The sequence below is a fragment of the Oncorhynchus mykiss genome, chromosome 13, assembly GCF_057628025.1.
Source record: "Oncorhynchus mykiss isolate SJ-2025 chromosome 13, ASM5762802v1, whole genome shotgun sequence".
NCBI lineage: Eukaryota > Metazoa > Chordata > Actinopteri > Salmoniformes > Salmonidae > Oncorhynchus > Oncorhynchus mykiss.
Genome location: NC_143034.1, coordinates 46,149,590 through 46,174,358, shown reverse-complemented (window position 1 = coordinate 46,174,358; position 24,769 = coordinate 46,149,590). Strand labels below are relative to the sequence as shown.

The 24,769-nt window shown below is 45.8% G+C and overlaps 1 protein-coding gene across 3 annotated transcripts in view; it reads left to right on the top strand.

Moving 5' to 3' along the window:
* Positions 1 to 24,769, top strand: part of LOC110485161 (zinc finger protein 385D) — a 203,443-nt gene that overhangs the window by 157,208 nt on the left and 21,466 nt on the right. For 2 of the 3 annotated variants that reach the window (XM_036940957.2, XM_036940960.2), the window contains 2 exons: positions 14,197 to 14,339; positions 22,045 to 22,155. In XM_036940957.2, the coding sequence (XP_036796852.2) occupies positions 14,197 to 14,339; positions 22,045 to 22,155 (254 nt within the window). Of the gene's footprint in view, positions 1 to 5,595; positions 5,812 to 14,196; positions 14,340 to 22,044; positions 22,156 to 24,769 lie in introns of those variants that run through there. The other variant, XM_090196325.1, reaches the window with a different exon arrangement.

Genomic DNA, 24,769 nt, shown 5'->3' with positions numbered 1-24,769 from the left:
TTAAAAAAGTTTGAAATATCCAAGAAATGTCGTTCCACTTCATGATTGTGTCCCACTTGTTGTTGATTCTTCACAAAAAAATACAGTTTTATATCTTTATGTTTGAAGCCTGAAATGTGGCAAAAGGTCGCAAAGTTCAAGGGGGCCGAATACTTTCGCAAGGCACTGTATATATTTCACCTTTATTTAACCAGGTAGGCTAGTTGAGAACTAGTTCTCATTTACAACTGTGACCTGGCCAAGATAAAGCAAGGCAGTGCGACACAAACAACAACACAGAGTTACACATGGAATAAACAAACATATAGTCAATAACACAATAGGGGGGAAAAGTATATATACGGTGTGTGCAAATGGGGTAAGTTAAGGGAGGTAAGGCAATAAATAGGCCATAGTGACGAAGTAATTACAATTGAGCAATTAAACACTGGAGCGGTAGATGTGCCGAAGATGAATGTGCAAGTAGAGATACTGGGGTGCAAAGGAGCAAAAATAAATAACAGTATGGGAATGAAGTAGTTGGATGGGCTATTTACAGATGGGCTATGTACAGGTGCAGTGATCTGTGAGCTGCTCTGACAGCTGGTACTTAAAGTTAGTGAGGGAGATATGAGTCTCCAGCTTCAATGATTTTTGCAGTTCGTTCCAGTCATTGGCAGCAGAGAACTGGAAGGAAAGGCGGCCGAAGGAGGAATTGGCTTTGGAGGTGACCAGTGAAATATACCTGCTGGAGTGCGTGCTACGGGTGGGTGCTGCTATGGTGACCAGAGAGCTGAGATAAGGCAGGGCTTTACTTAGCAAAGACTTATAGATGACCTGGAGCCAGTGGGTTTGGCGACGAATATGAAGCGAGGGCCAGCCAACGAGAGCATACAGGTCGCAGTGGTGCGTAGTATATGGGGCTTTGGTGACAAAACGGATGGCACTGTGATAGACTACATCCAATTTGCTGAGGAGAGTGTTGGAGGCTATTTTGTAAATGACATCGCCGAAGTCGAGGATTGGTAGGATGATCAGTTTTACGAGGGTATGTTTGGCAGCATGAAGGATGCTTTGTTGCGAAACAGGAAGCCGATTCTAGATTTTATTTTGGATTGGAGATGCTTAATGTGAGTCTGGAAGGAGAGTTTACAGTCTAACCAGACACATAGGTATTTGTAGATGTCCACATATTCTAAGTCAGAACTGTTCAGAGTAGTGAGGCTGGACGTGCGGACAGGTGCTGGTAGCGATCGGTTGAAGAGCATGCATTTAGTTTTAATCGCGTTTAAGAGCAGTTGGAGGCCGCGGAAGGAGAGTTGTATGGCATTGAAGCTCGTCTGGAGGTTAGTAAACACAGTGTCCAAAGAAGGGCCAGAGGTATACAGAATGGTGTCATCTGCATAGAGGTGGATCAGATAATCACCAGCAGCAAGAGCGACATCATTGATGTATACAGAGAAGAGAGTCGGCCCGAGAATTGAACCCTGTGGCACCCCCATAGAGACTGTCAAAGGTCCAACAACAGGCCCTCTGTTTTGACACACTGAACTCTGTCTGAGAAGTAGTTGGTGAACCAGGCAAGGTAGTCATTTGAGAAAACAAGGGAATCTGTCTGTGCAGGCAGACAGTAATTGCTGTTGGGGAATATAGTATTCCTTTAAACACTGTGGCACTAAGGCTTTGTTTATCCTGCCTTTACTGGTGTTTCTTATGAGGACCATGACCATGTTGGGGGGCACTTTATTAGGATAGTCTGGGTAGTCCACCTGTAGATTCTCTACAGATGGTCATACTATCAACAAACTACACTAAAATCGAGCTCACAGCCATGCAATCTCCATAGACAAACATTGGCAGTAGAATGGCCCGTACTGAAGAGATTAGTTACTTTCAGCGTGGCACCATCATAGGATGCCACCTTTCCAACAAGGCAGTTTGTCAAAATTCTGCCCTGCTTGTGCTGTCCCGGTCAACTGTAACTGCTGTTACTGTGAAGTGGAAACGTCTAGGAGCAACAACGGTACAGTCGTGAAGTGGTAGGCCACACAAGCTCACAGAACTGGACCGCCGAGTGCAGCACATAAAAACTGTCTGTCCTCGGTTGAAACACTCCCTACCGAGTTCCAAACTGCCTCTGGAAGCAACATCAGCACAATAACTGTTCATTGGGAGCTTCATGAAATTAATTTCCATGGCTGAGCAGCCACACACAAGCCTAAGATCACCATGCGCAATGCCAAGTGTCAGCTGGAGTAATGTAAAGCTCGCTGCCATTGGACCCTGGAGCAGTGGAAACACGATCTCTGGAGTGATGAATCACACTTCACCATCTGGTCAGTCCGATGGATGAATCTGGGTTTGGTGGATGCCACTAGAACGCTACCTTCCCCAATGCATAGTGACAAATTTAAAGTTTGGTGGATGGTCTGGGGCTGTTTTTCATGGTTCGGGCTAGGCCCCTTAGTTCCAGTGAAGGGAAATCTTAACGCTACGGCATACAATGTAATTATAGACGATTCTGTGCTTCCAACTTTGTTGCAACAGTTTGGGGAAGGACCTTTCCTCTTTCAGCATGACAATTCCCCCATTGCTCAAAGCGAGGTCCATACAGAAATGGTCTGTCGATATCGTTGTGGAAGAACTTGACTGGCCTTGCCAGAACCCTGACCTCAACCCCATCAAACACCTTTGGGAGGAATTGGAACGCATACGGCGAGCCAAGCCTAATCGTCCAACACCAGTGCCCGATCTCACAAATGCTCTTGTGGCTGAATGGAAGCAGGTCCCCACAGCGATGTTCCAACATCTAGTGGAAAGCCTTTTATAGCAGCAAAGGAGGACCAACTCCATATTAATGAGATGTTCGAAGAGTATGTGTCCACATACACTTACATTTGTATAATATCACATTACCAGTATCTCTCTATTATGCGTGAGAATACTTTGGAACAGATTTATATTTAAATCACAGGGAACTGATTATATGATGTTTTTACAGTCTTTTATATCTGATCTAAAAATGTCAAATGCTTTCATCAGAAAAGTTGGGGGGGCAAATTAAATGACCCGGGGGTCAAATTCGACCTACGGCCTGCCATTTGGGGAACCCTGCTGTAGAGCATTCACAGATCGACTATCCAAATAAAGTGTTACCCCATGGTGCAGGTGCTGGTCGAGTATCAATTTTTCCAACCCAATGGTTAGGATTCGCACTCACCGCCACGGCCCGGGTTCGATTCCCGGTCAGGGAGCTACTCCTTGGGCTCCCGAGTGGCGCAGCGGTCTAAGGCACTGCATCTCAGTGCTAGAACTGTCACTACAGACCCTGGTTCGATCCCGGGCTGTATCACAACCGGGCGTGATCAGGAGTCCCATAGGGCGGTGCACAATTGGCCCAGCGTTGTCCGGGTTAGGGTAGGGATTGGCTGGGCTAGGCTGTCATTGTAAATGAAAGTAAAATAAAAAAATCCCTAATTTCCCAACATTAGTTGCATCCTACTGTACACTCTTCTCCTTTATTGAAGGGCACTCCTACTGTGCCGGTCCCACCCTCACCCCAACATATTCCTTTAGGGAGCATCAAAAGCAGCCTTAGCGGCAGACGGACAGTGTTAGTGGAGTGCATATTCACACGGATGACTATCTGACTTTGAACATTTCCTCTGAAAGACCTTGTCACAGGGAAGGGTGTGCTTTCCTCCCTCCTGAGTGTACACTATTTTCCAATGGCAGGTCAAACTGTGCCTAGCCATGTGTTAAATCAGGTCGCATGGAGGCTTCTGTCACCTCCCACTAGCAGCAGAAAGAGTTTTTGGAGATGAAGGGGAAGGAGATAGGAAGGTGAAAGGAGGACAGAACGAAGCAGGGGGAAGTAGTTTTCAACAACCAAGTAGCTCAGTGGTTTCCTGGAGAACGTGCACTAACCTAGTTTGGGTGTTGGTGGAAGTGGTTGTGTAAATGTGTTTCTCCTTGTTGAAGAACAGGAAATGTGCTCTTTATCTGCACTTCAGTTGTCTATCTTGTTGTGTTTCGGGGTCTCTTCCAGCTTTGACACTAAACAGGGAGTGTCACTTAACAAAGTAGTGAGAGAACGTAGTTCTGTTAACAACGGACAATCATACACTTGATTAAACAGCCATTTCAGAGAGGGAGGTGAGGACGGGAGATCAGTTCCGCACAAATAAACTCTGCAGTGCTGTCACATAAGCCATAAACCCCTCCCTCCCACACACACACACACACACACACACACACACACACATGCGCACACACACGCACACACATGCACACACGCAGTCATAGACAAAATACACAAATAGTCATACACTGTTATAGCACACATACACACACTAACACACACAGTTATGTACTTAATCATACGTACACTGTCTGCGCTACCAACACAACACAAACGACCCAGAAAAGTAAGAGAAAAATAGATTCCAAACAGCTTTAAAGGAGGGAGGGGACGGTCTGTTCAATACTCTGACAGCACAGCAGCACTGAGAGATTCCCATTGACTCTATGACTCAAACGGGATTTCAGATTGCATGTCATTCAGGGCGTTTACACACCACGTTTACTCTCCTTGTCTCCTTGTGTTCTTCTGTATCATACACAACCAGCTGAAATACCAGCCTTCCTCTGTCAGACTTCATTGTAATAGAATATTATGGGCGAGATCATTAACTCAGCATCGTTAAAAGAAACACATATACTTCTGTTAATTTCATGCAGGAAAAGAGAATTAATTGTCCTGAACACCGAGCTATTATTTCCTTCATTATCCATGGACCGTGCGCTGTTCCATCTAATCAACTTCAGATCACATTTTAAACTCAGGTTTTCATATTGTCATTATGCTTGAAGGAGAGTATGGACAGAGAGATAGAGAGAGAAATGGAGAGATAGAGGGATAGAGAGAGTGTCGGTGGGAGTCTTTAATTAAAGCTGATTATGCTTAATGTTCTCCGTCCATGCAGTAATGGCTCCCGTGGTAGTCCTCACACAACCTCGGGATCAAGCGGAAGTTAATTGGCTGTTAAGACTCTCCCTTTCTTTTCCATCTCAGACCGTCTTTCCCCCCCCTCGTTCTCTCCTTCAGAGGAATCGGAGCGAATGACCGCCTGTGGCTCTTCAGTATTTGAATTGACGCTACGGCTGTAATCTATGAGAACATCGCCAAACTGTCTCACTGGGCTCAGAGCCGCTTTCACATACAATACAGTTCATGGGCTAAAATATTAGGTATTTTATGGCTTCTAACGGTTGCATCCCAAATGCCACTCTATTTAGTGCACTTCTGACTAGAGTCCATTGCGTTTCTCAAGTAGTGCCCTATACGTATATGGTTGCAATCTAAGAGTTGGCTACCAGTCCTATTTATAACCTCGGAATTGTAGTTCTAGGTTGATCCTACCTTGTCACACACTGTCCTATCAGTGCATGGTCTGAGGCAGGCTGTGACTGCCTATTGGAGGCTCAGGGGGGGATAGAGACTAGCATGAGCAACAGCCTTGTGACTGACTGGGATTGTGCATGTCCCTCCTTGTCCCGTCGTGTGCAAATTTGGTAAGCTATGATGAAGAGCTCCGTCAGGCACTCAGGGGTTGTGTAAGAGGAGCATCTCAAGAGAACACACACACAGATGGCGGGGGTAGTGGTGGGGATGTTTGGAGTTATAAATCAAAACATGCTATTGTCTTATTAGCATCAAACGAACCGGGCTCGCAGTCACATGCTCTTATTGTGATACTGGCCCTTCACCAAAGGAGCATGTTTTCCCCCTCTAATGGAATCCATGGACAAGCACCGGGCCTACATTCCTACGTGAGTTCCTTTTACCCAGTTGGATATGACAGTTTATCTGACAGAATACATTACATGGCTCCGCAGTCAATAGCGCCGAAACATTTGAAACCTGAGTTAGTGTCAGCGGTGTATTCATGTGGCTGTGATTGTCCTTGGGGCGTTTGGCAATCAGTCTAGAGCCCATGTCTTTCACCACAGTGACTAGTCTCAGTGACAAAGCCATAAACAAAAGACACATCCGGCTCAGGATCTGAATGATTTGCCTTCCCTCTCTTACAGTACAATACAGGACATTAATGTTGAACATTCAGACTACCGGAATAGAACGGAAGTCGTTTTTATGTCCTTTATGTCCTATGTGGCTCGAGGGCTTCCTGTCAACCTTGCTGAAGGACACAGCAGCAGTAGTGATGTCCATGGGGCATTATGCCACCCTGCCACCCTCAGGTCTCTGTCTCCCTGTCCACTCCCCCACTCTGCTCTGCACCACATCACCACTACCACATGAAGGTCCTCTACAGCCGGCGGACGCATCTTTAGGAGCCTGCTGTCTTCTTTATGTTGTCCTGCAGCCCCCTGTCCATCTCTGTTTGTTAGAGAGAGAGAGGATCGGGGTGGGATCCAATCAGCTGGTTCTGAACCAAATCCACTGTGCCAACCAACACAGATAATTACAAAGGGCTGTAAATAGACATGCAGCCTTTCCCCTCTCTTTCCTTCCCTTCCTCCATCCTTTACCACTCAATGGGGGTAAGGGAGGTTTGAGGGGTGGTGGGAGAATAAAGATGGGGAATAGGTAGTCTAGCAGTTATGAGCGTTGGACCAGTAACCGAAAAGTCATTGGTTTGAATCCCCTAGGTGAAAAAGCTGTCGACCTGCCCTTGAGCAAGGCAATTTACCTTGATTGATCCTGTAAGTTGCACTGAATAAGAGCGCCTGCTAAATGACTAATGTAAATCATTAGAAAGGCAAAAGGGGAGGGGCTTACACAAAAGGCCAGAAATACAGAACCAGTCTAAAGTTTGGACACACCTACTCATTCAAGGGTTTTTCTTTATTTTACTATTTTCTACATTGTAGAATAATAGTGAAGACATCAGCACTATGAAATAACACATATGGAATCATGTAGTAAACAAAAAAAAGTTAAACAAATCAAAATATATTTTTGATTTTAGATTCTTCAAAGTAGCCACCCTTTGCCTTGATGACAGCTTTGCACACTCTTGGCATTCTCTCAACCAGCTTCACCTGGAATGCTTTTCCAACTGTCTTGAAGGATTTCCCACATATGCTGAGCACTTGTTGGCTGCTTTTCCTTCACTCTGCAGTCCAACTCATCCCAAACCATCTCAATTGGGTTGAGGTTCACGGTGGGAACCACACATGCGGAGATCATCCATTCACGCACTCTGCGTCTCACAAAGGCACGGCGGTTGGAGCCAAAAATCTCAAATTTGGACTCATCAGGCCAAAGGACAAATTTCCACCGGCCTAATGTCTATTGCTCGTGTTTCTTGGCCCAAGAAAGTATCTTCTTCTTATTGGTGTCTTTTAGTAGTGGTTTCTTTGCAGCAATTTGACCATGAAGGCCTGATTCACGCAGTCTGCTCTGAACAATTGATGTTGAGGTGTGTCTTTTACTTGAACTCTGTGAAACATTTATTTGGACTGCAATTTCTAAGGCTGGTAACTCTAATGAACTTATCCTCTGCAGCAGAGGTAACTCTTGGTTTTCCTTTCCTGTGGCGGTCCTCATGAGAGCCAGTTTCATCATAGCGCTTGATGGTTGTTGTGACTGAAACTTTCAAAGTTCTTGAAATGTTCCGGATTGACTGACCTTCATGTCTTCAATTAATGATGGACTGTCATTTCGCTTTGCTTATTTAAGCTGTTCTTGCCATAATATGCACTTGGTCTTTTACCAAATAGGGCTATCTTCTGTATACCACCCCTACCTTGTCACAACACAACTGATTGGCTCAAACGTATTACGAAGGAAAGAAATTCCACAAATTAACTTTTAACAAGACACACCTGTTAATTGAAATGCATTCCAGGTGACTACCTCATGAAGCTGGTTGAGAGAATGCCAAACGTGTGCAAAGCTGTCGTCAAGGAAAAGGCTGGCTATTTTGATTTTTTTTAACTCTTTTCTGGTTACTATTTTTTTGAATGTCTTCTATTGTCTTGACTATTATTCTAAAATGTAGAAAATAGTAAAAATAAAGAAAAACCCTGAAATGGGTAAGTGTATATGCTTACATTTTTTATATTAAAAACCGCAGTGTCGGGCTTCCCAAGTGACGCAGTGGTCTAAGGCACTGTATAGCGGTGCTTGAGGTGTCATTACAGACCCGGGTTAATTCCCAGGCTGTGTCACATCCGGCCGTGACTGGGAGTCCCATAGGGCGGCGTACAATTGGCCTAGCGTCGTCTGGGTTAGGGGAGGGTTTGGCTCATCGTGATCTATCACCTTCTGGCGGGCCGGGCGCTTGCAGGCTGACTTCGGTCGTCAGTTGAACAGTGTTTCCTCCTGCACGTTGGTGCGGGCGGGTGTTAAGAAGTGTCGTTTGGCGAATCATGTTTCGGATGACGCGTGACTCAACCTTCCTCTCTCCCGAGCCTGTTGGGGAGTTGCAACGATGAGACAAGATCATAATTGGATATCACAAAATTGGGGACAAAAAATACAATTTTAAAAAATGTACCACAGTCAATGTGGAAATAGTGTTCTTAATGTATTCACATAATGTTTTGATGAACATCATGCTGTGCCTGATGATGGTAGATGTTGTGTAACTGAGTCATGTGTTAAGGCGATATGTGTTGTTGTGATGGTCAGTGGAGGAAGAGGAGTGTGGATTAAGTTCTAGAGACAGTCAGCAGAGTAAGCAGAGTCCTCTCCCACAGTCTGGACTGGACATTCTGTTTTAACACAGAAGTCTTGTTGTCTGGACAGCCACTGATGCATCAACACATCAGAGCCTGCACACCGGCGTGTCTTTGGACAGACGACACACACACACACACACACACACACACTCATTACACACCACATTAAATGAGAATGACGCAATGTGATAGAAGGAGGTTAGCTGTGGCTTCAGGGCCGAATCAGCCTACCCCTCCTCCCTAACACATGTCCACACACACACACACACACACACACACACACACCTTTTATTTCCTCCTTCCCTTCTGTTGTATGTATGATGTGTTTGTTTTTGTGTACCTCTACACCGTAATATAGATTTCAGTGGCGTACAGCTAGTGCATTCACATAGGCTTTGAGAACGTGTCTGTGTGTGCATGCATCCGTGCGTGTGTGTTTATTCCCTCTGAGTGTCATTTGTTTCCTTGAGGTGTGGGGGTGGAGGTATGTTAGTATGGGTTTTATGTGGTACTCACCTTCCACATCTGTCACAGAGAGCAACCACTCAGTTGTCAGTGGCTGGCTGTTGTACATTCCTTGATTCCCATGTGTGTGCCTCAGCGCGGCGCTAGTCTTATCATCCAAACAGGCAAATAGCCAGCCTCTGATTTAATCAACTGTATTGGAAGCTACAGAGAAAGGAGGGAGGGAGGGAGGGATGCACTATCAGCTGACAACTGTCCTCCAAGCTAGGCTAACCCTGCTCCTTCTCACGCGTGTGATGTCTTGTGGTGGAAGGCAGGGGCCCACAAAATGGAGTTGATGTCCGCCCTCCATGCCGTCTCTGTGGGCGAAAGACAGACAGCACCCAGCCGGGGGCAGACACAGCCAGGCCTCTACCCAGCATGGTGAACATATGCCTGGGGCTCCAGCGTTGCCCCTTTACTCCTCAGCTCCACCGACCAATCATAAAACTAGGCTGCATCTCAAATGGCACCCTTTTCCCTGGTCAAAAGGTAGTGCACTATGTAGGGAATAGGGTGCCATTTGGGATGGAGCCACAACACTCATTTTAGAGAGGATGAGGGGGAGGGGCTGGTTGTCAATCTGATATCAAACCCTGAGGCAGACGGCTGTCAGGACTGCTGCCTTCCCTATTGTTATTCTGTCTGTACAGCTTGTATAACAGTGTCAATTTGCTGTCCCCTCAAAATAACTCAACACACAGCCATTAATGTCTAAACCACTGGCAACAAAAGTGAGTACACCCCTAAGTGAAAATGTCCAAATTGGGCCCAAAGTGTCAATATTTTGTGTGGCCACCATCATTGTCCAGCACTGCCTTAACCCTCTTGGGCATGGAGTTCAGTTAAACCGCTGTATGGTCTTGGCCACCATGCTGCAGCTCAGTTTCAGGGTCTTGGCAATCTTCTTATAGCCCAGGCCATCTTTATGTAGAGCAACAAATCTTTTTTTTCAGATCCTCAGAGCCCTTTGCCATGAGGTGCCATGTTGAACTTCCAGTGACCAGTCAGTATGAGGGAGTGTGAGAAACATGACACCAAATGTAACACACCTGCTCCCCATTCACACCTGAGACCTTGTAACACTAACGAGTCACATGACACCGGGGAGGGAAAATGGCTAATTGGGCCCAATTTAGACATTTTCACTTAGGGGTGTACTCACTTTTGTTGCCAGCGGTTTAGACATTAATGGCTGTGTGTTGAGTTATTTTGAGGGGACAGCAAATTTACACTGTTATACAAGCTGTACACTCACTACTTTACATTGTAGCAAAGTGTCATTTCTTCAGTGTTGTCTCATGAAAAGATATACTCAAATATTTACAAAAATGTGAGGGATGTACTCACTTTTGTGATATACGTACATACATACAGTGGGGCAAAAAAAGTATTTAGTCAGCCACCAATTGTGCAAGTTCTCCCACTTAAAAAGATGAGAGAGGCCTGTAATTTTCATCATAGGTACACTTCAACTATGACAGACAAAATGAGAAAAAAAATCCAGAAAATCACATTGTAGGATTTTTTATGAATTTATTTGCAAATTATGGTGGAAAATAAGTATTTGGTCAATAACGAAAGTTTATCTCAATACTTTGTTATATAGCCTTTGTTGGCAATGACAGAGGTCAAACGTTTTCTGTAAGTCTTCACAAGGTTTTCACACACTGTTGCTGGTATTTTGGCCCATTCCTCCATGCAGATCTCCTCTAGAGCAGTGATGTTTTGGGGCCAAATTTCTATGGGGTTGAGATCTGGAGACTGGCTAGGCCACTCCAGGACCTTGAAATGCTTCTTACGAAGCCACTCCTTCGTTGCCGGGTGGTGTGTTTGGGATCATTGTCATGCTGAAAGACCCAGCCACGTTTCATCTTCAATGCCCTTGCTGTTGGTAGGCTTTGTTACTTTGGTCCCAGCTCTCTGCAGGTCATTCACTAGGTCCCCCCGTGTGGTTCTGGGATTTTTGCTCACCGTTCTTGTGATCATTTTGAGATCTTGCGTGGAGCCCCAGATCGAGGGAGATTATCAGTGGTCTTGTATGTCTTCCATTTCCTAATAATTGTTCCCACAGTTGATTTCTTCAAACCAAGCTGCTTACCTATTGCAGATTTAGTCTTCCCAGCCTGGTGCAGGTCTACAATTTTGTTTCTGGTGTCCTTTGACAGCTCTTTGGTCTTGGCCATAGTGGAGTTTGGAGTGTGACTGTTTGAGGTTGTGGACAGGTGTCTTTTATACTGATAACAAGTTCAAACAGGTGCCATTAATACAGGTAACGAGTGGAGGACAGAGGAGCACTCTTAAAGAGGTACTGGTCTGTGAGAGGTCTGTGAGAGCCAGAAATCTTGCTTGTTTGTAGGTGACCAAATACTTATTTTCCACCATAATTTGCAAATAAATTAATAAAAAATCCTACAATGTGATTTTCTGGATTTCTTTTCTAATTTTGCCTGTCATAGTTGAAGTGTATCTATGTTGAAAATTACAGGCCTCTCAATTTTTTAAGTGGGAGAACTTGCACTATTGGTGGCTGACTAAATACTTTTTTGCCCCACTATACATACATACATACATACATACATACATACATACATAAATATATATACAGACATACACACATACATACATGAATTTTGGCCAATGCCTTATGACAGAGCTGGTGTAATTGAGTCGCACACACTTTTTCAGTTCTGCCCACAAATTTTCTATAGAATTGAGGTCAGGGCTTTGTGATGGCCACTCCAATACCTTGACTTTGTTGTCCTTAAACCCTTTTGCCACAACTTTGGAAGTATGCTTGGGGTCATTGTCCATTTGGAAGACCCATTTGCGACCAAGCTTTGACTTCCTGACTGATGTCTTGACATGTTGCTTCAATATATCCACATAATTTCCCTTTCTCATGAAGCCATCTATTTTGTGAAGTGCACCAATCCCTCCTGCAGTAAAGCACCCCCACAACATGATGCTGCCACCCCTGTGCTTCACGGCTGGGATGGTGTTCTTCGGCTTGCAAGCATCCCCCTTTGTCCTCCAAACATAACATAACGATGGTCATTATGGCCAAACAGTTATATTTTTATTTCATCAGACCAGAGGACATTTCTCCAAAAAGTACGATCTTTGTCCCCATGTGCAGTTGCAAACCGTAGTCTGGCTTTTTTATGGCGGTTTTGGAGCAGTGGCTTCTTCCTTGCTGAGCGTCCTTTCAGGTTATGTCGATATAGGACTTGTTTTACTGTGGATATAGATACCTTTGTACCTGTTTCCTCCAGCATCTTGACAAGGTCCTTTGCTGTTGTTCTGGGATTGATTTGCACTTTTCACACCAAAGTACGTTCATCTTTAGGAGACAGAACACGTCTCCTTCCTGAGCGGTATGTCGGCTGCGTGGTCCCATGGTGTTTATACTTGCGTACTATTGTTTGTACAGATAAACGTGGTACCTTCAGGCGTTTGGAAATTGCTTCCAAGGATGAACCAGATTTGTGGAGGTCTGCAATTTTTTTCTGAGGTCTTGGCTGATTTCTTATTATTTTCCCATGATGTCAAGCAAAAGAGGCACTGAGTTTGAAGGTAGGCCTTGAAATACATCTTATCTTAGAAGCTTCTAAAGACATGACATCATTTTCTGGAATTTTCCAAGCTGTTTAATGGCACAGTCAACTTAGTGTAGGTAAACTTCTGACCCACTGGAATTGTGATACGATGAATTATAAGTAAAATAATCTGTCTGTAAACAATTGTTGGTAAAGTTTCTTGTGTGATGCACAAAGTAGATGTCCTAACCGACTTGCCAAAACTATGGTTTGTTCACAAGAAATTTGTGGAGTGGTTGAAAAACGAGTTTTAATGACTCCAACCTAAGTGTATGTAAACTTCTGACTTCAACTGTACATACATATGTCATCATACCTGTAATATATACTGAATAGCTAGTCTTCACTCGTTGTGTTATATGGCTATATTATATTGCAGGTCCTTGGCTTTGTGAGGACAGTGGTACTATGTATAAGGTCTCACCTCTTGATCTGCTGTTTGTTATGACCTACTGTCTAGCAACCACCTAGAACCACCCATGTTTTAGCATCTACTACATTACCAAGCTCAGCTGTGACTTTGCGTAGATATGTCTTATGGGTCGTAATGTACCAGACAATCTCCTCTCTTTCAGAGGTGACCGTTGTTATGGGATCCATTTCCTTTTTTTTCCAAGGTGTGTGTTATTACGAGGTCAATCTCTTCTTTGTCTAAGGTGTGTGTTATTGTGTCCTGATATCTCCTCATCCTCCTTTCATATCCATGGTGTGTTGTAACGATGTGTTGCAGTGCGCATGCTCAGGGCAGGTCTGGCGACCCAGAGATGATACTGATGATTGATCCTGGCGGTGGGATAAGTACCCAGCTCAGCACCGGCCCACTGAAACGCAGCCAGCTGGAAAATTAGAAATCTCTTCAGCCCTGGTCCATTTGATATCCGGTATCATCTTCCCAGCTCGTACGGTGCAGGCCAGGCACTCCCCTCTCACAGCCAATAAATCTGTAATTAAATGATGTGTGTGTGTGTATACGTGAGCGCCCGGTGCACGTACTTGAAGGATTAGCTCTGGCAGTGGGGTGATAGGATGTAGGGGGGTCGTGAAGGGGGGTTGTTCACATGTCAGGTCCCCCCCCCCCCCCCACACACACACCTTACCTCACACCTTACCCCCACCTCCCACCTTACCTCCCATCTCACACCTTACCTCACACCTCCCACCTTACCTCACACCTCCCACATCTCACACCTTACCTCCCACACCTCACACCTCACCTCCGACCTTACCTCACACCTTACCTCCCACACCTCACACCTTACCTCACGCCTTACCTCACTCCTTACCTCACTCCTTACCTACCAAACTCACTGGTAGTGAGAAGAGACAGAAAACGAAACATAAAAGGGTCTCTCATGATTGTTCTGAGTGTTTGTCTAACCCTGTTGTGTTGTTGTGTTCCATCCAGGCACCTCTGCCCAGGGCAACCCCCTCCTGGCCTCCCTGCCTGTCCCGGGACGGCCCCTGCAGCCTCACCTCGACCTCAAGCACTTCCTGCCTTTCAGGCTCAATGGATCGTCCCCCCTCAGCCTCTTCCCTAACTTCAGCACAGTGAGTTACACAGCCCGACATGGCACATCAACATCACCTAGTCATATCTACGTAACTCCCACGCTGCTGGTGTGAACTCAAAATATATTTTGGTCTGTAAAATATTCTGTTATTTTCATGAGCTTAAGATGTCTGAAAAAATAGGCTACTCAAAGTGCCTGATGCCATTACCTTAAATTCCAATATATCTGTTAGTATTATAGAGTCACGCCCACCTATGTGCGGACATTGTCAAAGGCTCCACCCACTGGACAGGTAGGGAACCAAGGTGACCAGAAGAATACAGTATCGGTTCTTGGGGGATTTAACAGAAGGGAAGTAAGAGTGAAATTGTTAAGAGATTTGTAAATTCAAATATAGTTAATGTATTTTAACTGTACTCTAAGTTAAATGTACTCCAAATAGAAATAAGCACATATAATAATTTGAGAGTGTGGGAAGGGCTGTATGGAGGGGGTGGGAAGGGGATATATATTGACAATGTATGAAATTTAAATATGCTTGATTATCTACCATGGAAAAATGACACAAACAAATATAATTGAAAAATAACTGTAAAAAATAGAGTCATGAGTTGAGTAGAATACAATTACATTATTTTCTTATTTGCATATTCTAACATGTTCTACTTTTGGAAGACCTCGACATCGCTGTTGTTTTGTATATATGTTGTTGTTGACTGTGTTGCTTTGAAAATCTTCAATAAAATGTTAGAAAGAAAGAATGCCGTACAGGGGAGGAGGGGTTGAGTGAGCTCACATTGAGCTGCTGACTGGGCGTCCAGGGATTCTGATGATGTGATATTCAACAACCATACTACTGTTTTAATGACAGTTTTATTGACCGCTGACCCCTCAGCCCCTCACGGTGCTAGACTTGTCTCCCGGTCCCACAGACGCTGGTTACAGCCTGTAGTAGTTGGAACTTTTCATTTCTCCTGGGCTTTGAGGTAGAATCGTTATTCCTAGAGTGGTTTCCCCCTCAGCATTGTGGAAGATTTAATACCAGCAACCCAGAGACAAGCCCACCTATCTTTTGTTTTTAAACAGACCTATAAGCCACACAGCGTTACACACCTGCAGTCTGCTGGTTACATTGCTTCAGATGCTTCTGTGTCTAGAATTAAGAAATGGTGAGTTTTTGATCCTTCTCTTACAGACTGTGTGCGTGTGCGTGCGTGCGTGCGTGTGCGTACGTGCGCGCGTGCGTTCACTACATGACCAAGAGTATGTGGACATCTGCTTGTCAAACATCTCATTCCAAAATCATGGGCAATAATATGGAGTTGGTCCCCCCTTTGCTGCTACAACAGCCTCCACTCCTCTGAGAAGGCTTTCCACTAGATTTTTGAACATTTCTGTGGGGACTTGCTTCCATTCAGCCACAAGATAGTAGTGAGGTTGGGCACTGATGTTGGCCGATTAGGTCTGGCTCGCAATCGACGTTCCAATTCATCTCAAAGGTGTTTGTTGGGGTTGAGGTCAGGGCTCTGTGCAGGCCAGTCAAGTTCTTCCACACCAATCTCTACAAACCATTTCTGTATGGACCTCGCTTTGTACAAGGGGGCATTGTCATGCTGAAACAGGAAAGGGCCTTCCCCAAACTGTTGCCACAACTTTGGAAGCAGAAAATCGTTTAGAATGTCATTGTATGCGGTAGCATTAATATTTCCCTTCACTGGAACTTAGGGGCCTAGCCCAAACCATGAAAAACAGCCCCAGACCATTATTCCTCCTCCACCAAACTTTACAGTTGGCACTATGCATTGGGGCAGGTAGCGTTCTCCAGGCAGCCGACAAACTCAGATTCGTCTGTCAGACTGCCAGTTGGTGAAGTGTAATTCATCACCCCAGAGAACGTGTTTCCACTGTTCCAGCTGACGCTTGGTATTGGGCATGGTGATCTTAGTCTTGTGTGCGGCTGCTCGGCCATTGAAACCCATTTCATGAAGCTCCTGACTACCCGTTATTGTGCTGACGTTGCTTCCAGTGGCAGTTTGGAACTCGGTAGTAAGTGTTTCCACTTAGCAGCTGAGCCATTGTTGCTCCAGCCCTTACAGTTGACCGGGGCAGCTCTAGCAGGGCAGAAATATGACAAACTGACTTGTTGGGAAGGTGGCGTCCTATGACGGTGCCACATTGAAAGTCACTGAGCTCTTCAGTACAGGCCGTTCTACTGCCAATGTTTGTCTATGTAGATTGCATGGCAGTGTGCTTGATTTTATACCCCTGTCATAAACAGGTGTGACTGAAATAGCCAAATCCACTAATTTGAATGGGTGTACACATACAGTGGGGCAAAAAAGTATTTAGTCAGCCACCAATTGTGCAAGTTCTCCCACTTAAAAAGATGAGAGAGGACTGTAATTTTCATCACTTCAACTATGACAGACAAAATTAGAAAAAGAAAATCCAGAAAATCACATTGTAGGATTTTTAATTAATTAATTTGCAAATTATGGTGGAAAATAAGTATTTGGTCACCTACAAACAAGCAAGATTTCTGGCTCTCACAGACCTCTCACAGACCAGTACTTCTTTAAGAGGCTCCTCTGTCCTCCACTCGTTACCTGTATTAATGGCACCTGTTTGAACTTGCTATCAGTATAAAAGACACCTGTCCACAACCTCAAACAGTCACACCACTATGGCCAAGACCAAAGAGCTGGCAAAGAACACCAGAAACAAAATTGTAGACCTGCACCAGGCTGGGAAGACTGAATCTGCAATAGGTAAGCAGCTTGGTTTGAAGAAATCAACTGTGGGAACAATTATTAGGAAATGGAAGACATACAAGACCACTGATAATCTCCCTTGATCTGGGGCTCCATGCAAGATCTCACCCCGTGGGGTCAAAATGATCACAAGAAGGGTGAGCAAAAATCCCAGAACCACACGGGGGGACCTAGTGAATGACCTGCAGAGAGCTGGGACCAAAGTAACAAAGCCTACCATCAGTAACACACTACGCCGCCAGGGACTCAAATCCTGCAGTGCCAGACGTGTCCCCCTGCTTAAGCCAGTACATGTCCAGGCCCGTCTGAAGTTTGCTAGAGAGCATTTGGATGATCCAGAAGAAGATTGGGAGAATGTCATATGGTCAGATGAAACCAAAATATAACTTTTTGGTAAAAACTCAACTCGTCGTGTTTGGAGGACAAAGAATGCTGAGTTGCATCCAAAGAACACCATGCCTACTGTGAAGCATGGGGGTGGAAACATCATGCTTTGGGGCTGTTTTTCTGCAAAGGGACCAGGACGACTGATCCGCGTAAAGGAAAGAATGAATGGGGCCATGTATCGTGAGATTTTGAGTGAAAACCTCCTTCCATCAGCAAGGGCATTGAAGATGAAACGTGGCTGGGTCTTTCAGCATGACAATCATCCCAAACACACCGCCCCGGCAACGAAGGAGTGGCTTCGTAAGAAGCATTTCAAGGTCCTGGAGTGGCCTAGCCAGTCTCCAGATCTCAACCCCATAGAAAATCTTTGGAGGGAGTTGAAAGTCCATGTTGCCCAGCAACAGCCCCAAAACATCACTGCTCTAGAGGAGATCTGCATGGAGGAATGGGCCAAAATACCAGCAACAGTGTGTGAAAACCTTGTGACTTACAGAAAAAGTTTGACCTATGTCATTGCCAACAAAGGGTATATAACAAAGTATTGAGATAAACTTTTGTTATTGACCAAATACTTTTTTTCCAGAATAATTAGCAAATAAATTCATTAAAAATCCTACAATGTGATTTTCTGGATATTCTTTTCTCATTTTGTCTGTCATAGTTGAAGTGTACCTATGATGAAAATTACAGGCCTCTCTCATCTTTTTAAGTGGGAAAACTTGCACAATTGGTGGCTGACTAAATACTTTTTTGCCCCACTGTACATTTTGGCCATGTAGTGTATCAGAATGACTATTCATATTGACAACTACAATTTGCCTATATAGTGTACACTACCGTTCAAAAGTTTGGGGTCGCTTAGAAATGTCCATTAAAATAACATCAAATTGATAACAAATACAGTGTATTTGTAGCTGGAAACGGCAGATTTTTTAATGGAATATCTACATAGGCGTACAGAGGCCCATTATCAGCAACCATCACTCCTGTGTTCCAATGGCACGTTGTATTTGCTAATCCAAAATTATCATTTTAAAAGGCTAATTGGTCATTAGAAAACCCTTTTGCAATTATGTTAGCACAGCTGAAAACTGTGGGAGAGGTGAGACACAGAGATCTGTGGTGCTGATTCACACAGTGGAAGGATGAGGAGCATGGGGAGAGGTGGAGGGTCTAAGAGCGTGCACGTGTCCTGTATCAGATGGTGGTCTGGGAGCGTGCACGTGTCCTGTATCAGATGGTGGTCTGGGAGCGTGCACGTGTCCTGTATCAGATGGTGGTCTGGGAGTGTGCACGTGTCCTGTATCAGATGGTGTCTGGGAGTGTGCACGTGTCCTGTATCAGATGGTGTCTGGGAGTGTCCACGTGTCCTGTATCAGATGGTGGTCTGGGAGCGTCCACGTGTCCTTTATCAGATGGTGGTCTGGGAGCGTGCACGTGTCCTGTATCAGATGGTGGTCTGGGAGCGTGCACGTGTCATGTATCAGATGGTGGTCTGGGAGCGTGCACGTGTCCTGTATCAGATGGTGGTCTGGGATTGTTCACGTGTCCTGTATCAGATGGTGGTCTGGGAGCGTGCATGTGTCCTGTATCAGATGGTGGTCTGGGAGCGTGCACGTGTCCTGTATCAGATGGTGGTCTGGGAGTGTGCACGTGTCCTGTATCAGATGGTGGTCTGGGAGCGTGCACGTGTCCTTTATCAGATGGTCGATTGGAAGCGTGCACGTGCCCTTTATCGGATGGTCATCTGGGAGCGTCCACGTGTCCTGTATCGGATGGTGGTCTGGGAGCGTTCACATGTCCTTTATCGGATGGTCATCTGGGAGCGTTCACATGTCCTTTATCGGATGGTCATCTGGGAGCGTCCACGTGTCCTGTATCGGATGGTGGTCTGGGAGCGTTCACATGTCCTTTATCGGATGGTCATCTGGGAGCGTGCGTGTGTCCTGTATCAGATGGTGGTCTGGGAGTGTGCACGTGTCCTGTATCAGATGGTGGTCTGGGAGCGTGCACGTGTCCTTTATCAGATGGTCGATTGGAAGCGTGCACGTGCCCTTTATCGGATGGTCATCTGGGAGCGTCCACGTGTCCTGTATCGGATGGTGGTCTGGGAGCGTTCACATGTCCTTTATCGGATGGTCATCTGGGAGCGTTCACATGTCCTTTATCGGATGGTCATCTGGGAGCGTCCACGTGTCCTGTATCGGATGGTGGTCTGGGAGCGTTCACATGTCCTTTATCGGATGGTCATCTGGGAGCGTGCGTGTGTCTTGTATCGGATGATGGTCTGGGAGCGTTCACGTGTCCTTTATCGGATGGTCATCTGGGAGCGTGCGTGTGTCTTGTATCGGATGGTGGTCTGGGAGCGTTCACGTGTCCTTTATAGGATGGTCATCTGGGAGCGTCCACGTGTCCTGTATCGGATGGTGGTCTGGGAGCGTTCACATGTCCTTTATCGGATGGTCATCTGGGAGCGTGCGTGTGTCTTGTATCGGATGATGGTCTGGGAGCGTTCACGTGTCCTTTATAGGATGGTCATCTGGGAGCGTGCACGTGTCTTGTATCGGATGGTGGGGTACAGACTTTCCAAGTGAAAGGCTCCCTCTGTGTGTGATCACCGGCAGACCACCACCCACAGCCACCGGTCACCCAGGAAGCCCGGTGAGAAAACCTGCCTAGCCAATCACAAAGCCAGGGAGTAAACTAGCCAACCAGTCAGAGCAGCAGTATTAGTAGTAGTAACAGCTGCATTATTCATACAACCTGCCTTCCAGCACAGAAAAAAACACACCACCAGAAAACGACAGTATCACCACACTATGAAGTCATCTATGAACCACTACTTCTCTAGCATACAGCTAGCAGATGTGCTACATAGCCTTTCGCTTGCCACCAACTCCCTAGAATTCAACCAGCCTTCAAGAGTTAATAACAGCAAATGACACCCACCTCAGACTTCTGGCACAGATTAATTAGACTATAGCGGCTATGTGACCTAGCTAATATAACACACAGCAGACCAATACAGCTATGGCATTAATCACCAGGACCCTTCCCCCTCTTCCAGTCTCACCTTTCTGCTTTCCTAGGAGGTGTCCTAAATGACACCCTATTCCCAGTTTAGTGCACTACTGGCCCTGGTCAAAAGTAGTGCACTACATAGGGAATAGGGTCTAATTTGGGACTCCAGCCCCAGTCTCAATGGTGACATTCAGGTTCTCTGGGGCCCGGTGAGGCAGAGGCACACGTTGTTCGGGGCGTGTGCAGGGGGAAGATGAATGCACCTGTCTCACGAGCTAAATAGACCCCAGTCTCCCCCTGCACCTCCCCTGCACCTCAATCATCGTTTCAGCTGAGGCCCACCATGAGATAGCTCCTGTCTGCAGAGGGGGAGGGGGGAGAGAGGAAGTGGGCCGGACAATAGGTGCATTTATACCGGCCTGTTCAGGATGGCTGCAGGCGAACAATGGCCACATTCTCTCAGCTCCCTAAAACAAATAGTTGTGTGCGGCGTACCCTGTGAAGGTGGCCAGAGGGCACAGTGTAGAGGAGCTCTGATTCCATGACACAGTTTTGGCTTCGGAAGGGAAAGGTTAGTTGCTCCCCGAGGTAGCAGCACTGCACCGCATTGTTTAAGGAGCCAGAATAGAGGGGTGTAGGGTTACCCTTGAGGGAACAGCGGGTAAGCAGTGTTGCACAGGGTGGAGGATGCAAGACAGGTGCTTTTAAGGTTGTTTCTATTCCACACCCCACCACACCTGGCCTTTTGAAAACAGATTATTTAGAGTCAACACAGAAACAGAGCTGTGTGTGTGTGTGTGTGTGTGTGTGTGTGTGTGTGTGTGTGTGTGTGTGTGTGTTCATGCCTGTGTGTGTGTGTGTGTTCATGCCTGTGTGTGTATTGAGGGGCAGCCATTGTTTAGTGTTGTGTATCAGACAATAGCCAGTGCCATCCACACACACAGCCACTGTTGTGAAGTGATGCCAGGGAAGACGCATATCTGGTTACACTGAGTGTAACATGGCTTGCCCAGCACTTTGTTCCAACCCAGCCCTCCACAGCGGGCACAGCCACCCCCTCCTCCCTCTCTGTCTCTGAGGAGAGGGCAGCACGGGGCGAGCCAGACGCCAGGCTGGGGAAGGATCCAGGGTGATTGTTATATTTGATACCGTGCTGATGGGGGGGCCACACTGAAATCAGCTGTCGTCATGCAATCCAGCCATTCTAATCAAGCCCAGAGCTGTCCCTCTGGCTCTGGCCTCACACCCCCTATCAGCTGTGATGGTGAGAGAATATCTTCCCTCCCTCAGGAGTCTGACAGCTTTAGGCACGTAGACAGTAAAAGTCATGTGACCTGTCATCTATATTGTCTGCCCAAAGTCCCTTTCTCGAGCTACTTCCCACTATACTGCCCTGGATCAGAGCTCGCATGCCGTTGCATCCTCAGGCTGACGTTAGCTGCGTCTCCAATTCTCCATGCAGTTTTGTTGTGGTCAAACCCAGTGGATTTATAGGGGTATCAGGGGTCAGAGGTCGCGGATGGACTGATAGATTTAGACCCTGGTCTCCTGTCTGTCCTGCAGATGGACCCGGTGCAGAAGGCGGTGATCAACCACACGTTTGGCGTCCCTCAGCCACTCAAGAAGAAACAGATCATCTCCTGTAACATCTGTCACCTGCGCTTCAACTCCCCGGTAAGAGAGTGTGTGTGTGTGTGTGTGTGTGCGTGTGTGTGTGCGTGTGCGTGTGCGTGTGCGTGTGCGTGTGCGTGTGCGTGTGCGTCTGCGTGCGTGCGCGTGTGCGTGTGTGTGCGTGCGCGCACGTGTGTTTGTCTGCATGACTGCGAGAGGGAAAGGGAGAAAAGAGAGAGAGAGTGATTAAGAGAGAAGGAAAGTCAGTTGCAGACTTGAGTTGGTAGATTTGACAGTTAGAAGAAATCAACATTTATTTGTTCCTTCCAGCTATCTTCATTAATGTTTTAAGAAATTAAAGCTGTTCCAAATTACCTGAGCTCCTATCATCCTCACTGACTCACAGCAGCTTATCTGTGGCGGCTGATAGGGAGTCCAGTCGGGCTCTGAGCGTGCATGCGTGTGTTTGTGTGTGTGTATCCACACGCTCGTGCGTGTGTTCCTCTGTGTGAAATGTTCTTATTATTCAATCGGAAGGTATTCATTTGCTTTTCTGTATTCCTGGATATCTGAAGTGGTGTGCGTGTGCGTGGGTGTGTGAGTGTACTGCGGTAGGTTGTATTGGTGCGAGGGATTAGACAGCAGGGAAAGCTTCCGTTTATCAGCAAAGAGCAGAAACAATCACGAGCCCAGGCAGGAGACAACATTCTCAACTCCTCTCTTGATTTCTCCCATTCCTGCCACCTCAAACACACACACACACACACACACACACACACACACACACACACACACACACACAGTCACACAGTCACATACACTCAGTCACATAAACAAACAACCAATGAAATGGGATGTCTTAAACACATAAACACCTAAGAGTTGGGCAAAGGCTGATTTAAAAAAAAAACTCTTTCTCCCTGTCCCCCTCTCTCTAGCTCTCTCACTTACGCATACACACAGAGGAACACACAAATACTGTTTCACACACACACATCCTCTGGAGACTTGATCTTCAAAGAGGAGCAGAGACACAGAAGAGGGTGAGCTGAGGCTGAGGGGGAAAGGAAAGCAGAGTAGACAGTGGCAGGCGTTCTCTCCAGGCTTCACACGGCAGAGCAAATCCCATTCCCATCCTCCCTCCGTACAACACGAGCTACAGCTGGAGAGAGGTGTCAGGTCTGGGGGTCTGAGGTGGGGGGGGGGGAGAAGACAAGGGGGCACAGAGCTTTAAACAGCTTATTATAGGGAGGAGGAAAACTTCCTCAGTCAAACTGTAAATAAAGTTTCAATGGAAAATTATATAAGTATTTATTTGCGGTATATTGTATACTATTTATTATTAGATATTGTTTATTAGCTCCACGTTCTGTAATGTTTATTTGAAATATAAAGAATGTTCGTTGTGAACGTACATTCGATGTAGCACATTGAATCGTCGGATAGTGATCGAGACCGAAGCCTTATTTAGAGAACGTGTAATAAAGAATGTATTCAACTTCTATGGCGCTTTTCATGACAGAAAGAGTCTCAAAGCCTGCATTCATGTCTGGTAGTGTGACGTGACAGCCAGTGCCTTTTAAAATGCTAAGTGCTCATGCTAATGTTCATTTCACACTCCCTGTGTCTCCCTGTCTCTCTGTGTGTCTCGTACTGTATGGCTCGGAGTTGGACTGGAGAACGAAGAAGGTAACGGGGGCTGAAAGAGAGCAGAGCTGATTTGTCACAGCACAATAATCTCATAAGCATTTTCACGGCCGATCAGTCAGACGACATGGTGAAATATTATAGTCCAAGTAATGTTTAAAGAAGTGTTGATGGCTGCTGTTGGTTTATTTATAGCCAGAGCTCCCGACACAGAACGGTAGGTACATCATTTGGTTTGTTAATACTGTACACAGTGTACATATTTAACTACATATAGCCAAAGACCATGGTTCTGATGGATCTGATCTGCCTTGGTTTTTACTTTTTGTGTGCGTGTGTGTGTGCGTGTGTGTGTGCGTGTGTGTGTGCGTGTGTGTGTGTGTGCGTGTGCGTGTGCGTGTGCGTGTGTGTGTGTGTGTGTGTGTGGTACCATGGCTATTAAGGTTATTATGGAGGCTGAGGCAGTTGAGAGAAGATACAAAACCCAAAAGGAGCACCAGTGTGTTGTATTCATTCTAATGAGAAGGTCTCATTGTGTGAGAGAAGCTTAATTGAACAGGGTGAGTCACTTCCACGCTTCTCTCCAGCATTTAGGATTCCTTCATTGGCTTGCCCATCAAAGTAGAACCCACTCTTTCTCTTCATTCTAATTTCTTCCCCACAATTCATTTCAGGTCTATTTGCGGCTTGGGTTATTTTATGACTTATTTGCATTTATATGGCAAGGGGAAATTCTTTGAATTCTAAAGAGGAGCTGGATTGAGAGACTGCTGTGAGTTGATCATTATGAGTTCATGACAGAGCAGAACAGCAAGATTGAGGAATGCATTTACTTGATCAATTCTGAGCTAACTATTTGTCTTGCTGTTTGTGCAGTAGCCTTGATATTTCAGTCACCATTGTTTCAGCCTATCAGCACCCAGGAGCAAAATTATTAAATACTGTATATATTTTTTTTGTTATCGGTTTGGTGCAATTTTCATAACTCTTAGTACAACACACAAAATCATACAGTCACTTTTTTCGCCAA